This window comes from Phoca vitulina, unplaced genomic scaffold (genome assembly GCF_004348235.1).
Source record: "Phoca vitulina isolate PV1807 unplaced genomic scaffold, GSC_HSeal_1.0 scaffold3, whole genome shotgun sequence".
NCBI lineage: Eukaryota > Metazoa > Chordata > Mammalia > Carnivora > Phocidae > Phoca > Phoca vitulina.
In genome coordinates this window covers 84,651,424-84,667,763 of record NW_022589706.1, presented here as the reverse complement: position 1 = coordinate 84,667,763, position 16,340 = coordinate 84,651,424, and the positions used below count along the sequence as shown (strand labels likewise).

Here is a 16,340-nt window from a genome sequence, read left to right as displayed (position 1 = left end):
CCTAACTTTGAATAGATATCATTGCTAAAAACCTAATAACTTCCCAAACTGAGATGATGGAGCTTTTCTGCTAAGAGATGTGTCCTCTATGAGACAAGGCAAGTGTATCCCTGTGACTAATTGAGCAGACTGGGCTCTAACTTAAATGTTTAGAACCCTTAATTGATACTTTTCAGACTTTTTAAAAGGTAACAGTTTTATAAGCCATTATCCATATTTAATCTTTACCAATATTTACTATTGAAATACTTGACCAGGTAACTTTAAACTTCAAATAAATTCATGGATTTTCTTGGCAGCATTGGCTTTCTCAAGAGGACAGACTCAGAATTCTATGAAATATTTAATTCATGGTCATAAATTATATACAAAGATCAGTAGAAGCTGTTTTTATATGTTAAGATTTTTATCTTGGAATAATTTTAGATTTACATAAAAGTTGCAAAGATAATACAGACTTGCTGTATACTCCTTACCCTTAATGTTAACATTTTACATAACTGTGAAAACATCTGTTAAGAAACCAACATTGGTAATTGCTATTAACTAAACTCTAGACTTCATTTGGATTGTACTGGTTTTTCCACTAATGTCATTTTTCTTTTCCAGGATACAATCTAGGATACCACATTGCATTTAGTCATCATGTCTGATAAGCCTCTGGTCTGCGATGGTTCCACAGGCTTGTTTTTCAAAATCTTGACAGTTTTGAGGCATACTGGTCAGGTGTATTGTAGAATGCCCCTCAGTTTGGGCTTGTCTGATGTTTCCCTCATAATTGGACTGGCGTTATGGATATTTAAGGAAGAAAACCACAGAGGTGATGAAGGGTTCTTTTCAGCAAATCATATCAGTAGTTGAATGTTATCAACTTGATATGTTAACTCTGAATACTTGGTTAAGGTAGTGTCTGTCAGGTTTCTCCACTGTGAAGTTACTATTTTTCCGTTTCCATACTTCTGTTCTTTGGAAGCCAGTCCCCAAGTCAGTCTGTGGGAGGTGGGGGGTGCGCAAGACTCTGTTCCGCCTCCTGGAAGGGGCAGTATCTTTATATAGTACTTAGTATTTTTCTGTAGGAAGGATTTGTCTCCTCACCCCTCCCATTTATTCAATTATTTATATTAGTATGGACTCATGAATATTTCTTTTAAATCTTTTTTTTTTTTTTTTTTAAGATTTTATTTATTTGCGAGAGAGAGAATGATAGACAGAGAGCATGAGAGGGAGGAGGGTCAGAGGGAGAAGCAGACTCCCCGCTGAGCAGGGAGCCCGATGCGGGACTCGATCCCGGGACTCCAGGATCATGACCTGAGCCGAAGGCAGTCGCTTAACCAACTGAGCCACCCAGGCGCCCATGAATATTTCTTTTAGACTTTGGGTAATTTTATTGCTCAAATTGTTCCAGCTTGGCTATTGGGAGTTATGTCAGGTTGGTTCCTGTGTGTCTTTAATGTGCCCCCATCCTTTTGATTTTTGAGCACTTCCATACTTTCTGGTAAGAAAGTAGGAATGTTGCTCTGGGCTCCTCTTGTATATTTCCAGCACTAGAATCAGCCTCTTCTCCAAAGAGCACCGGTTCCTGTTATTGGAGAATGGTTTCTAGTGGAACTTAGAAACCAATATCTGGGTGCTGGATGTGCTCATTGCTCTTGGGGTGTCACTGCTGCTAGACCCTCCCAGCAAACAGAGCTAGGAAATACGTATGTATGTTAACCCATGTACAATCTATAATGATTTCTGTATGTGTGTGTGTGTGTGTGTGTGTGTGTGTGTGTATATATATATATATATATATATATATATATATATATATATTAAGCTGAGCATGAGTTCTTACTGATATCTTCACTTGAATCATGTACCACAGGGCATGTATTTAGATTTTGAGAATGGTATTTTCCCTATCCGTAGAATAAATTCATAAAAAAAAAAGCAAAGAGAAAACCCCAAAACTAGCTTTCAGCAGCTCTCTGCAAGAAATACAACACTGATATTTTTAAATAAAACTATATTGCCTTCAAATAATGCCTATGTCTTTAAAACCTTTTGACACACTTCTTCCAGCAACAGATAAGGCTGTATTCATTTCATAGGTGGAGAAACTGAGGCACCAAGAAGCTCTAAGGAAGACAGAATTGAAATAGGACAAAAGCAAATTAAACACATCTGGAACAGGCTTTCCTTCAGTGAACCTGTAAACTAGTAATATTAATTAAAAAGTTGTTTTCTTAGCTTCTAATTTCCCCTAAGATGAAAATGTGGTATTTCTGTCAGTATTTATAGAAGTACAAGATTATCAGGAAATCAAAATGTATATTATTTTATCCTGGTACAAAACAAGAGTAACATCTAACAAAATGAACACAATGGGGTCTCTATAAAAACAACTATTTAGTAGACTGACTTCAGTAACTTTGGGGTAGAATGAAACCTATTAGGTAAGATTCTTCCACATATATTTCATTGCATTGCTCAAATTCACAGATATTACTTGCACTATATTCATTCGGGTCTTGTATAATGACTTGTTACAATAATTGAAGTAGCCCCTTTAGTTTGCTGTTTTTCCTCATGGCTTAACCTTACAAAACCAGCCATCTGCTCAAATCATAAAAGCAAGAATGAGTTAGTGTAACCAGTATACAAAAAATAACTAATAGTTACTAATAAAAGTAACTAAAACTGGATCAGTAGTATCCTCTTGGCATATAAGCCATAGTGATGTTAGGTTTTTTTTGTTTTTTTTTTTTTTGCCTCAGGCTTATAGGTTTCCAAAATATCCTTTCAAGTCTCCTTGCTGACAACTTTACAAACCTTTTTTTGTTCGCTTTCAACTTTTCTTAAGTGTAGGAGTCAGGATAATAGAAATCTAACATTTCTGTGATTTATATAGGGAACACCAGAAGGTTTAGTGGGGTAAACTGAAAAAAAAAAAAAGATCAAAATTTGAGGATTATCTCTGAATTTTATTCCATATGTTTCATTTCTAGGATAGATGACAGCTAAGACCTTCAGTTTCAGTAAGTTCTATGAAAGTGACATTCGAGCCATCTGTCAAGTAACTTTCAGTCTTTAGGATATCTTAATTATTTTAATAATATGGATTTGCTTTAGATTCTTTTTTTCTTCTTCTTTGAGAAGGTAGGATTGGTAGGATTCTAATTAGTCTATGTCAGTGCAGATGAGTGTGCAGTTGAATCACTGGATTCTGGCATAAAAACACCTACTGGGCCCCACCCTCAGCTCCTCATTCAGGAGATCTGATTCTATAGGTTCCAGAAGTTTGCATTTCTAGTAAGTTCCTAGATGATGTTGATAACTGCTGGCTTAGAGACTACAGTTTGAAAACTGGTCTAGGTAGTCTTCAGTAGCTAAGAATAATGTACTGAAAGCTTACTGTGGGCCAGGTACTATTCTAGAAGTTTGACAGTTACTGTCTCCAAATTTGAGTAAGCTTGGTCCCCATTTTACAGAGAAGAATTTGAAGCTGGGGGAGATTGAGTTGCATTACTTGTACAATGTCTCAGAACTAAGAAAATGGTGGAGCCAGGGTTAGAATCTAGGCAGCCTGTTTTCCAGTCCTAGTCACTTACCCATTTTATTGGGATAGCTATTGCTTTAAAATGCTAAAATCACACATTTATAATTCTGAAATAAGTATCTCAAAATGCTTTGTACTTATGTCTTAAGATAGACAAAATCTTACTTTAAAATATAACCACATGCATATGCTATAAAAACACAATTTTCTGAGATAACAAGATACTTAGGGGGGGAAAAGGTAACAAATTCCTTATATCTGCTCCTTTCAGGTAAGTGGGTCAGCTGTTCCACGCCTATAAAGTGAGTGTTTTCAGGACTCAAGCAGAGGAGACCCTGAAAATTAGGCAAAAGGACAGGAAGTTCTGGTGGTCAGATAACACGTTCAAACTGGATAAAGTCCAGAGTGCAAATGCTGAAATCCTGGATCTCATTCAATGGATAAATATTTACTGAGCACCTCCTACATGCTAAAGCAACTGTGCCAGGTAATGGGGAAACCAAAAGAAGGCCAGTCCTTTCAATGAGCTAAAGATGGTGGTAACAGAAGCCAGGCACTGTTTTAAGTAGTCATTTCACTTAATCGTTACAAAACCATATAAGGCAGAGAATGTTATTTCCTGTCTTAACTACAGAATAAGTTACTAAAATAGATTTCTGAAATATGCATACAGCGAAATGAACAGTAGTAAATGACATGGGATGAGGAAAATCCTGATTTCATATTCTACTTAATGACCGAGCACGCGTGGGAAAAGTTATCACGTTAAATTTTATTTTTGTCTCCCCAATAGGATAATCTGTATATTAGACGGATTTTTTGTACTTATTTTAACGTATTAGAAATGATGCCTTAACACATTTTTTCTCAGTCTGAAGATGGTTATTTTTTCAATGACAAGGCTCAGAGAAGTTAGAAAAGATGAAGCCACCTTTCATCCGAACTTGAGTTGTTCCTTGAAGCAAATTTACACAATAGCCAACCACCCCCTAAGGCGGAGCTCGGTTAAATGCAGCCTTGAGCGCCCCGCCGCGCCCAATTAGCGCACTGGTCGGGCATTTTATGGGTGAGGACGACAGGCTCTGGCTCTAGAAGTCTTCACCTGTACACTCCGAAGTTCGGGCTCCGAATTTCTGCATGATTGCTTCCCCGAATTAACTTTACCTATGAAAGCCAGACTTAAATCCTAGGGTTGCCTCCAGTTTTACTTTGCCCCGAATTCCCCAAAGAGAATTGAAGAGAAATTACAGGTCCAATAAAGTAACCGTCACTGGGGAAGGACTGCCCGTGACACAGGAGAACACGACACCCTCCACCTTGGAGGCGGTCGGGAAGCGCGAGCCCTGGAGGCGGGGACTGCGAGCCTCGGCTCCGCACAGGTGCTCTGAAACGGCCCGCCGTGTCTCCTCGGGGTGGCAACCGGCATAACCCGAGGGCCGGGCTCGTCTCCGGGCGCCAGGCGAACGAGACCGCGTCCCTCGGCCCTCCCCGGGCGCTCTGGCCCCTGCGAGCTCCGGAGTGAGGGGCAGGAGCCTGAACTCGGCGGGCGGGAGGCACCGAACCGAGGCGCGCCTCCCACCCACTCCCGGGAGCGGGCGGCGGGCCGCGGGCGGTGCGGGGGCGGAGGCGGCGGAGGAAGGGGCGGGGGCTTGCGGGCCCCCGGCTGCAGGAAGGGGAGGTCGCCTGGGCGTCGGCGCTGCGAGTGGGGACGCGATGAGCTCCGGGCCGCGGCTCCGCGAGGCTCGCCCTGCAGGTAGGCCGAGGGGGCGGGGGGGGGGGGCGCCGGACAGCTTCCCGAGGGCGGCGCGGGGCGCGGGCTCTCTCTCTGCTGGGCGGCCCCAAAGAGTTGCGGGTCTTGGAGGGAAGCGCTCAGGTCCGGTGGGGGCAGCTTGTCAGCTTTTTGGTCTAGAAAACCAGCCCAGAAGTTCGCCGCCGCTCGGTGCGGCCCCGGGTAGCGGCGCCCGGCGCTGGGGCATGCCCCGGCCGCCTTTGTCCTCCGGGCGCTTGGTTATCCCTTAAACCTTGGAAGGCTGGCCGGGCCGGGGCTGGCGCCCCCCCGTGCCTGCTCTTTTGGAACTTTCGGAAGGTGGATCTGGTTTTGTTTTCTATTCGTGAGTTAAAAGTAGAAGTGGTTGCATGCATAATGGAAGCATAACCAGCCCTCAGGAGCGCCCGACAGGGGCCCCTGGTTATGCCCCTACTTGACTTGGGGACAAAAACCAGGCCTTGGCGGGCTGGGCAGCCCCAGTGTCTCTCCCACATCCACGACTGTTTGTGGATTTGAGTTGAAGCCACATCTTTCTCTACAAAATAACGTCTAAACGTACGTTTAGAACTTTCTTCCCTGTCACTTACTAATTGTATCACTGATAGCTTTAGAAAGTTGGAGCCTGGCCATAGTAAAAAAAAAAAAAAAAAAAAGGAAAAAGTTTGAAACTAGCGGTTGATGCAGAATACCTTGTTTCAGAGCTTTTTGTTCCTTGCTGCATGAAACCAGGCTTGCCCCTGAGGCAAGTTGTAGAAGTCACCTTGGCCGTTCAGGGAGTGGCCTTGCCCTGGACGGACTGGGCAGGGTCCGGTGGCCACTCCCATTTTGGATTCCGTGGTGGGGGGAGGGCAGCAGGGGCAGGGCTCCAGGATGCCGACCACTAGTCAGGGCACTTGCCCCTCTATTCTTTTTATTCTTTCCTTTTCCTACCTGCGTCCTTCCTTTTCTCCACCCCACCCCCTTTTGAGTGTGTTCTAGGCCTGACATGGCTTACTCAATATAGGATTATTAAACAGATTTTTGATAAGGAAATATAGGTGGGTTTTCATAGGTACTGCAGTGAATGAAGACGATGACCGTGGTTAATGGAGAAGGTTGGAGAAATGAACACTTAGTTTAGGAAGGGAGCTGGCCTCTCTGGTAGGAGGGGTTTAACTTGGTGACCAGAGTGCAGAGATTTGGAGTTTCCAGGCGGACCTGGCTTTGAATCCCAGCTCCACTGCAATGTCGTTGGACAAGCCTGGGGTACTGTCTCTGTCTCTGCCTCATGGGCTGTGGAGCTGAGGGCCAGAAAGTCTGGAGTGCCAGTCCCTCAACAAATGCGAGCTGGCAGGATTATCTGGAGGCATTATCAAATTAAGGAGAGGAGAAAAAAGGAGTGATTAGTTTTGTAAAAATTAAACTGGTTCAAGGAGCAAAGAGATGGCAGGTGCATCATGGTGAAAAGGAAAATTGCCTAAATCAGAGGCAAGGAAAAGTGAAAAGAGGTCAAGAGACAAGTTTAATGACAGAACCATTTTTGAGAAATAGATTGCAGATGCATAGGAATTTACAAATCTGTTATTTACGGTATCTCCATTGAAATTTACTTTTCCCATGAAGACAGAGCCCTTTACCCTTGTAGGCAGTTCATTTGTATTCCTGCCGTGTAATGATGACACGTGTTAAGTGCGCCCTTCCTGAAAGTTTGTCTGCTGGGGACATACAGCCTACAGTGACCACAGCGGAGTCACGGTGTATTATGTATATGGAACCTGGGACAAATTTATCAACTCCAGTACAGTTTTGGAACTTAGGTTCTAACAGCTGTGTCCATCGCTTTCTGTTCTGATTGTACAGACTGCTAGAATAGAACCTGGCCATTGACTAGCCCCTGCGGGACGCAGGGTGCACGCTAATACCAGAGCGGGCTTTGAGCTGGCAGGGGTCCGAACTAAAGTTCTCAGAGCCCAGTTTCTTTCCGCATCCATGGTGTTACGAGTAACAACAGAACACTTTTTAAAAATCCCTCAGAGGTTGCTATATCTGTTAACTTTGAAACTGAATGTTATTTTAGGTTATCTGGAGCTACCTGAAACTACTATCTTTCCTATATCCAGAGGTCACGTCTAAGCTGAGGGCAGGGTTTGAGACCATCCAGATGCACAGCTGAAATTACACCTGGCCAGGAGGAATGGTGCAATTCCTTCCTTAGACTATAAAAAATCAGTATTTTTCTTTTGCATGGATGTTATTAATTTACATATCTGTGTCCCATATTAGCCTGAGAGAAACTCAAGGATAATTCTCATTTATATAAAAAAATGAATTTTAAAGACCCGGTCGAGTGTCCATCTCCCAATGCTTTCACCCTTGATGAGTTAGTTTGGTAACCGGCCACTCGGCACAGCTTCCATCCGCTACACTTGATGCCTTCGGCTCGCTAACCGATGTGGAGCAAAAGCCAGAAGAGGTGAGCTCCTGGGTCTGCTCCTTTGTGCGCCATGTTAGAGATCAGTGCTTTCTTAATTGGGCAGGTTTTGGGGGAATGAATGAGGGGACTGTCCTTCACACGGGGATTGAATGTGTTTAGTTTGAGATGTTCTGTTTCTTTATCATTATAACTGGTTTAAAGATAAAGACGTGAAGTTATTAAAAGGAGGTGGATCCTGGACCACTTTTGAAAATAGAAGGCGAGAAAATTCCTCTGCCTTAGTAGAGCAGTGTGGAGAGTAGGAAGTAATCCCAGTATTTGGGGTGCGCGGTAGGAAGTATTCAGGATAGAGCAGTGTGGGGAGGGAGACGAAGTTTCCTGGGTAGAACTGTGTGAAGGAGGAAGTCTCCCCAGAAGAATGGTGTATGCAGTGAGGAAGTATCGCGGGTGAAGCGACGTCTGGTGGAAGGTGTCCTAGTAGAGAGGTGTGTGCCAAGGAAGTATCCCAAGTAGTGCACTGTCTTATGAGGCAGATTCCCTGTAGAGCAACACGGGGAGTAGGATCTCTGGGAGAGCGGTGTGTGGAGTAAGGGCTATTCCAAGTAGAATGATGTGTGGAGTAAAAAGTATCCCAATAAAGCAGGGAGTTCAAAGGGCGGTATCCCCGAGTAGAGGGAGTCTGAGTAGGAAGTACTCCCCAGTAGAGCGGTGTGTGGAGCACAGGGTATCCCGACAGGGGCGTGTGGAGCAGGAAGTAGGCCCGCAGCGGCATGTAGAATAGGAAGTGCATTTGGTAGAGCAGCGAGTGAAGTAGGAAGTCTCCCGGGGGATCCCCGCGCGTACAGGAAGGAACTGTGCCCGCAGGGGGGAAGTGTGCCCGCAGGGGGGGGGAGTGTGCCCACGGGGGGGGTAAGTGTGCCCGCAGGTGGGAAGTGGAAGTGTGCCCACAGGAGGGGAGTGTGCCCACAGGTGGGAAGTGGAAGTGTGCCCACAGGAGGGGAGTGGAAGTGTGCCCGCAGGAGGGGAGTGTGCCCGTGGGAGGGAAGTGTGCCCGCGGGAAGGAAGTGTGCCGGGGTGCAGCAGTGGCTGGTGGGAAGTGTCCCGTCGCCCCGCAGAGAGGCGAGCGCGAAGGAAAGCGCCCTTGGGTAGAGCAGAGTCTTGGCAGGAAGTGTTTCCCGTAGGACACGGTGTGGAGAAGTATCCCAGGTAGAGCAGAATGTGGAGACAGGATCCCGGGCGGCACGAGGAGTGTGCTCTCCCCTCCAGAGTAGCTGTGGTGTAAAAGTTTCTGTGTAAAGCAATTTGTGGAGTAGGAAGGGTAGGATGTAGGCTCAGGTGAGCAGCTTGTGGCATAGAAGTATCCCCGGTAGGAAAGTGCGTAGAGAAGGACGTATCCTTCACAGAGCAGGGCCTGGAGTAGGAAGTATTCTGGGTGGAGTAGTTCGTGGAGTAAGAAGAGTAGAACGTACTCCTCGTAAAGTAGTAGGTGTCCCGGGTCGATCAGTGTGTGAATGGTTAAGCCTTTCGGTAAGACAGCGCATGAGGTACGAGGTAACCTTGGTAGAGCAGCGTGTGGGTGACAACAGATCACCCACAGAGCAGGGTGTGGAGGAGGAGGGGTCCCCCAGAGAGCAGGCTGGCTTTAGGAGACATACAGGGAGAGCAGTGTGTGGGGCAGGAAGAAAACCTTGGGAGACTGGGGAGGATGCTTTAGGGAGGCTGCTCTGGACTCCTCAACTTTGGTATAAAAATCACCTTGTGAAAAATGCAGATTTCCCCTCCCCTGGGATTCTGATTCTGTAAATCTGGGTTAGGATCCAGGAATGGACATTTTATCACCCAGGCCAGGAATTGATGCAGAATTGATGAGAAAAACTGAGTTAGGGTCTACTGGACAGCAGAGGGCCTTTGTGGGGTCCTGGCTCGGTGTGGATGCTGGGTGGATTCCAGGAGGAATAGGCCGAGAGTGATGGTGAAGGGCACGGAGTCGAATCCCATCCTCCCTCCCAGGGCAGATTGCTGTTGGTGAGGGGGTGTGAGGCTAGAAGAGTCGGGTGTCAGGGAGAGAAGGGAACGGGACCCTCCTGGTTACAAGGTGATGGGTGGGAGGGTCTGTCGTGCTTCCTTTGGTGACTTCAAGGGAGAGGAGCATCTTGCTATACTGTTAATATTTATTCCTTCCCTTCCCTCCCCTCTGGGCTGTTAAGTTTATGAGGTAAAAAGAGAGTCATAGGTGTCTGGGCCTTTATTGTAGACGATGCTAGACTGTGCTGTCCAGTATAGAAGCTACTGGCCACATGTGGTTACTGAATTAAAAATTGAGTTCCTTAGCTGCACAAGCCCCATTTCAAGTGCCCAGCAGCCACCTGTGGCCCGTGGCTAGCACGTAGGACAGGGCAGGTGCAGAAGGATTCCATCAGCAGAGAAGGTTCTGTTGCACGGCACCGCTCTAAGGGAAGGGTCCAGTGAAGGGTGGCCCAGAGCACGGGGAAGTCTGATCACGGGTTGGGAACAGAGGATCCCCATCATGGGATGGGTTGTAAGTGCAGGTGTGTCATTTGGGAGATCTAAAATTTAAGCCTTTGCCCTTGGCCTTTCCCTGCTCCAGACTTCTACCTCTTCCAGGTCATAGGGTAATCCAGTATTATCCACACACTGTGTTTCAGTTTTCCTGTGTTTTTAATTCCTTCTCGGTTATAATGAATATCTGTAAAAACATTTTCTGCAGAACAATTCCATACTTCATTTGCGTTGGTCCATAATCACAGAACTGTGTTACTGTAGGTATATTTTGCAATGAATGCATTTGCATAATATTTTCTCCATTTCTCTTGATAATACTTTTTCCTATTTTTCAAATAAGACTTCAGGGTGAGAAAGAATTGAGCTGTTAATTTATAGTTCACTTATTATTAAGTAGTTTCCCTTCCTTTTTCTCATTTTCATATACTTTTTAAGATTTTATTCATTTATTTGACACAGAGAGATAGCTAGAGAGGGAACACAAGCAGGGGGAGTGGGAGAGGGAGAAGCAGGCTGCCCGCTGAGCAGGGAGCCCGATGCGGGGCTCGACCCCAGGACCTTGGGATCATGACCTGAGCTGAAGGCAGACGCTCAACCGAGCTACCCAGGCGCCCCCATATACTCTGAGTTTTAAACCAAGCAAAACTTGAAGGGCTTAGAGTGTGGGAGGCCTGCTGTGTTTTACTGCAAGTCAAAAAGTAAATTAACAAAATTCAACTTTTTTTTAAAATAGGTGAGGAACAAAACATGACAGAAACGGATGCCTTCCATAAGAGGTAAAAATGTGCACTTTCCTAATGAAGGCCTCTTCCTTTGCTGATCATGATCAGTCTGTAAGAAGCAAGAAGGGCACGAGGGAGCGAGTTGAGCTGAGAACGGCGCGTGTTAGCATTGGGACAGGGGGCTCGTCGACCTGCGCATTGGTTGCTGCCCTTGGTCGTTTCTGGACCTACAGTGATGTTCAAAATATCTAGTAACTGGTGTGGTGCACGCCTTGGAGCCAGAGCTGGGGCCTGGGCAGGCTGTTGTCCCTGGTTCCTGGATCCTGGAGAAAAGACGCCCCTGGAAGGACTGGGGGTCGGGGTGCTCAGGATGGCTGCCATTTACCAATCAGTACAGAAATATTTCGGGGTTTTCCTTACCAGTACGGCTGCGAGGCTTTCCCAGAGCACAGCAGAAGCATGCCAGCCTGGCAGACGCACAAACAGCAGACCTTTGTCTACCTTCCACATTGATCTTGGGCTTGGAGGAGCTCGTTGTTCAATAGGACTTAAAGTGATTGTTGTTTAAAACTTTTCATTAACAGTGAAATATTTGATCCGGCAGAAAAGTACAAAATGGACCACAAGAGGAGAGGAATTGCTTTAATCTTCAATCACGAGAGGTTCTTCTGGCATTTGACGTTGCCAGAAAGGCGGGGCACCAGCGCAGACAGAGACAATCTTAGACGCAGGTACTAGTTTTACCTACCTGTCAAGAGGACGGGATATTTAAGTGATACTTATCAAAACTTGTCCCTACTGAGGAAATAACAGAGCAAGAGTATCTGAGGCTGGGCCTCACTTGGGCACAGGGTCCCTTGAGACCTTGCCTGAATTTTCTTCCTAACCCTGTTCTGTTAAACGTTAACAGGCTCTGCATAGTTACGTACATATTTGCATAGCAGATGGCAGCATTCTAACTTGAATCAGTTATGAGTAAAACCTTGCCCACTGTGGGTGATCAAGGAAAACCATCATTGTCATCTTTCATTTTTTCTTTCCCCCTAAAGGTTAATTTATAGGTCATAAAAACCTGTATAGATGTACTCCTAGTAAATACAGGTATGTGACAACTTTGAATAGCTCCTAAGCTAATATCCAGTTTATCACCAGGTTTTCAGAACTAGGATTTGAAGTGAAATGCTTTAATGATCTTAAAGCAGAAGAACTACTGCTCAAAATTCATGAGGGTAAGTAGTTTCCTATTTATCTTCTGAGGGGATTGAGCATCCTATCTATAAAAGCATCCAAATGCTTAGCTGTGTTGTAAAAAAAAGTCTTAGCAACTAATTTAACATGGGTTACAGGTTTGGTTGTGCCCCTCTGCTTGGGTGTTACCCACCAGATTCAGAGACTCTTGCAAAGTATTATGCCTCCAAAGTTTTTGTTTAGCATATACCACTCATTCCAGTCTGTTACTCTAGAAATGAATGAAATGACCTTCTCATTTGGGAATTAAAAGTCATTTTAAAATGCAAATACTACAAATGCTGGGCAGTCATGTTTTAATGGACTCCTTCCATACCCAAGTTTTTTACTGGCTTCAAAATATTGTGGATTTATTTAAAAAATAATAATTGTGGATTTACATATATTGTAAATGAGTTTCTACATCACTGTGCAGTAGGTAATCTAACTTATGTTTATCATAATTACTGTGTGCCATGGGTTTTCAAGTCATTTGCAATGGACTATTATATTTATGTATTTAAACTGCAGAGCTTTTTAAAATTTGAGGGGTAACTGAAAAATAACATATCAGTTTCAGGTGTACAACGATTCAATATTTGTATACGTTGTAAAATGTTCACCAGTGTCCTTACCATCTGTCACCTTACAAAATTACAAAAAATTTTTCTTGTGATGAGCATTTTAAAAATTTAGCCACTTTCAAATATATAATATAGTATTATTATAGGCGCTACACTGTATATTATATCCCCAGAACTTATTTTATAATTGGAAGTCTGTACCTTTTGATCCACTTTACCTCACCTACCAGCAATCACCAATCTGTTCTCGATCTGTAGGTTTGGTGTTTTTTAGATTCCACATATAAGTGAGATCATACGGTATTTGTCTTTCTTGGACGCCCTTAAAATCCATCCATGTTGTTGCAAAGGCCAAGATTTCCTTTTTTATGGCTGAATAATATTCTAGTGTGTGTGTGTGTCTGTACAGATCTACACATCCATATATATGTTTATATCCCATTTTCTTCCTTCCTTCATTCACTGATGGACACAGGTTCTTTGCACGTCTTGGCCGTTGTGCTTCAGTGAACATGGGGGATGCAGGTGTCTCCAAATTAGCGTTTTCGTTTTTCGTCAGTAAATACCAGAAGTGGAATTGCTGGATCAAATGGTAGCTGTATTTTTAATTTTTTGAGGAACCTCTGTACCAGACTTCTTTAACCTGTAAATCATTTTAACTGGCTGCTTAGCAGGTTTTCTGCTTTGCTTGCGGTCAGTGCTGCAGCTGTAGAGTGAAGCTGCCATGCTCACTGGGGGTGCGGCAGCCCCCAGGAGCCCCCCCAGAGTAGTTGCGGGGGCTTTCCTGTTGGCTCTCAGAACCTCTCTGCTCAATGACACTTTTATTGCCACAATCATCCCATTATGTTTCCCATGTCACTGTAGGAAAGCTAATGAAATTTGTTCAAACTCTTTGAACTTTTCATAGGTTTTTAAAAATCAGATACAGTATGGTATAAATTATTCTGTTTGATTAAAGACTAGGTTGTGTTTCATTACATTTTAGTGTATGTGCTGCCGAAGCGAGCACTGTGTTTCATTACATTTTACATTTATTGTAATAAATTTTCCTCCTCCATCATATGTAACTTTATTCTCGTATTAGTAAACTGAATTTTTATATGTACATAATAAACATCTTATTTCTCTAAACTTTTGGCGGCCTTTATAGCGTCAACCGCTAGCCACACAGATGCCGATTGCTTTTTGTGTGTTTTCCTGAGTCATGGCGAAGGCAATCACGTTTACGCATATGATGCCAAAATTGAAATTCAGACATTGACTGGCTTGTTCAAAGGAGACAAATGCCAGAGCCTAGTTGGAAAACCCAAGATATTTATCATTCAGGTAAGATTGATTATATTACAATCTTAATTGTAAAGTCCATGGTTTTGCACACGTGATTATAAAGAACTAAAGCCAATTTTGAAAGTAACTCTCCAATAATTGGAAAGGCCCTTTTGGCTTCCCAGCCAATCAGAGTTGCAATTAATAGTAATTCCTATTAGTAGTAATTCCTTCTTAACAAGGAATAAATAATAAAGATTATCAGTTTATTAATAGATTGACATTTGAAAGGACTTAAAATAACCAACGTGCCACACTCCAGCCGGGCCCAGCATCAGGTGCAGCTACCAGAGGAAGGGTCTGTGTTGGAAGAGACTGCAGGGAGGCCAGTGGGTACCTTTTCCCCTCAGCCAAACTGGTATTAGGGATAAAAATATGTTTGGCCCTGAAAGATCTCATTTGGCCCATCAGTAAGGAATCTGAACAGTGTTCTAGTGCAGCAGTTCTGTATTTCCATGAACGGCATGGGGGCATGGCCACATTCCACCTGCCATAAAGCCTTGAGGGGAGGGAGCAGGGGGTCTCTACGAAGTTAAGGGTGATCCATGGTTTCTTTTTGGGACAACTGCCTTGGAGTATCCATCACATACGGGTGGAGTTAGAGCTCTAGAACTTAAGACAGGCAGCCTGGGTTGGAGAAATACATTTGAGAGTAATGAGGAGATGAATGGTAATGGCAGCCATGGGAGTAGATGAGTTTACAAGTATAGCTTGAAAGACGAGTGCAAAAAAGAACTGAGGGACAGCAATGAGCAGAGGAAAGATACTGAGGGGGGTGGCCCAGCGAATAGGGGAAAAATCGGGGAAAATAATGACATGATTCCTTCATGAAAAGAGTGGCCAGCCCCGTCAAAGACAACAGAATTAGAAATAACTAGCGAGCTACTACACAGGGATAGCCACAGAGGAGGAAAATGTTTTGCCCAGTTATCTCTCTGTGCCTCCAAGTCTTCATCTGTGAAAGGGGATAAAAGAGCACTGCCTCATGGGGTGGCTGTGAGGATGAACGACCTAACAAATGAGCACACTTGGAACAGTGCCTAGCCCACGCAAGCCCTCCGTAAAGGCTAGCTCTCAGCTGACTGCAACTGAGGTGGCAGGTGAGAGCGTCAGATTCTAGGTGTTTTACAGGAGACAGGAAGACAGTGGAAAGTAAGTTCTGAAAAGAAGCCTAATGATATGAAATAAGATTAAAATCTCCCTGTAAAAATGGAATTTTTAGGGATCTTTAACTGAAATCACTCACGACTTTTTTCTTTCAAAGCTTGTAAGTCTTGGCAGCACTTTGTGCCCACCGGTCCTGTCTCCGTGCTTTAATAAAACCACCTTTTGCACAATAAATAAATAGCTTATAACTCTCCAAGCATTTCAGAATGAGGGTTGCATTTAAAATACCACTACCAAATCTTATTAGGTCACTGTATTAAGTGTCCTAGGTCCGCCAGAACAAAGTACACAGCCTGGTGCTTAAACAACAGAAATTCATTTTCTTACAGTGCTGGAGGTTAGAAGTCTGAGATCAAGGTATCAGGTCTCCTTGGCTTGGACGTGGCTGTCTTGTCCCTGTGCCTTCACATGGTCTTTCCTCTCTGCATGTCTGTGTCCTAATCTAAGACACCAATTATAGTAGATTAAAATCACAATAGACCTCCTTCTACCTTAGTTACCTTTTTAAAGGCCATTATCTCCAAGTACAGTCACATTTGAGATACTGAGCGTTAGGACTTCTACCTATAAATGGGAGAGGGTGACAAAATTCAGCCCATAATAGTCATTTAAGAGTAGAAATTACGTCAGCCTTTGTGTGAGTCCGGATTAGCGGAGAAGAATTTGAGACTTCACTCTGAAGCCCGAGCAAAAAGAAAGGGCACAGTAAAAGATGTCTTCACGGGTCAGGTGGTGTCCTTTTGACAATTTATGGCAGCAGCTGGGCAAGCAGAACCCAATCGGGGCATATATTCCCTGGTTCACTATTAACACAAGGCAAAGACCAGAGCTTTTAAAGAAGAGGTGCATCTTGGTGCTATAGCGTGGTTATTAATCCAGAAGAACCTTTTTTTTTTTTTTTTTTTTTTTTTTTTTTTAAGGATTTAGAAAAATACTTATTTATTTTGGGAACTTCTTACTTTGTATTGGTGATGGTTCCAAACAATATTATCAGATTTTCAACCTTTATTATTTTTTTTTTTTTCATTTTCTTTTTTTTTTTTCATTTTCTTTTTTTTATTGTTATGTT

General features: G+C 43.9%; 1 protein-coding gene across 4 annotated transcripts in view; it reads left to right on the top strand.

Moving 5' to 3' along the window:
* Positions 1 to 5,149: 5,149 nt before the first annotated feature.
* The window catches only part of CASP6 (caspase 6), a 13,386-nt gene continuing 2,195 nt past the window's right edge, over positions 5,150 to 16,340 (top strand). Inside the window, exons 1-5 of one of the 4 annotated variants that reach the window (XM_032400995.1) lie at positions 5,150 to 5,294; positions 10,979 to 11,021; positions 11,572 to 11,698; positions 12,120 to 12,196; positions 13,929 to 14,104. In XM_032400995.1, the coding sequence (XP_032256886.1) occupies positions 11,006 to 11,021; positions 11,572 to 11,698; positions 12,120 to 12,196; positions 13,929 to 14,104 (396 nt within the window). In that variant the 5' untranslated portion in view covers positions 5,150 to 5,294; positions 10,979 to 11,005. Of the gene's footprint in view, positions 5,295 to 6,290; positions 7,762 to 10,978; positions 11,022 to 11,551; positions 11,699 to 12,119; positions 12,197 to 13,928; positions 14,105 to 16,340 lie in introns of those variants that run through there. The other 3 variants (XM_032400993.1, XM_032400994.1, XM_032400996.1) reach the window with 3 other exon arrangements.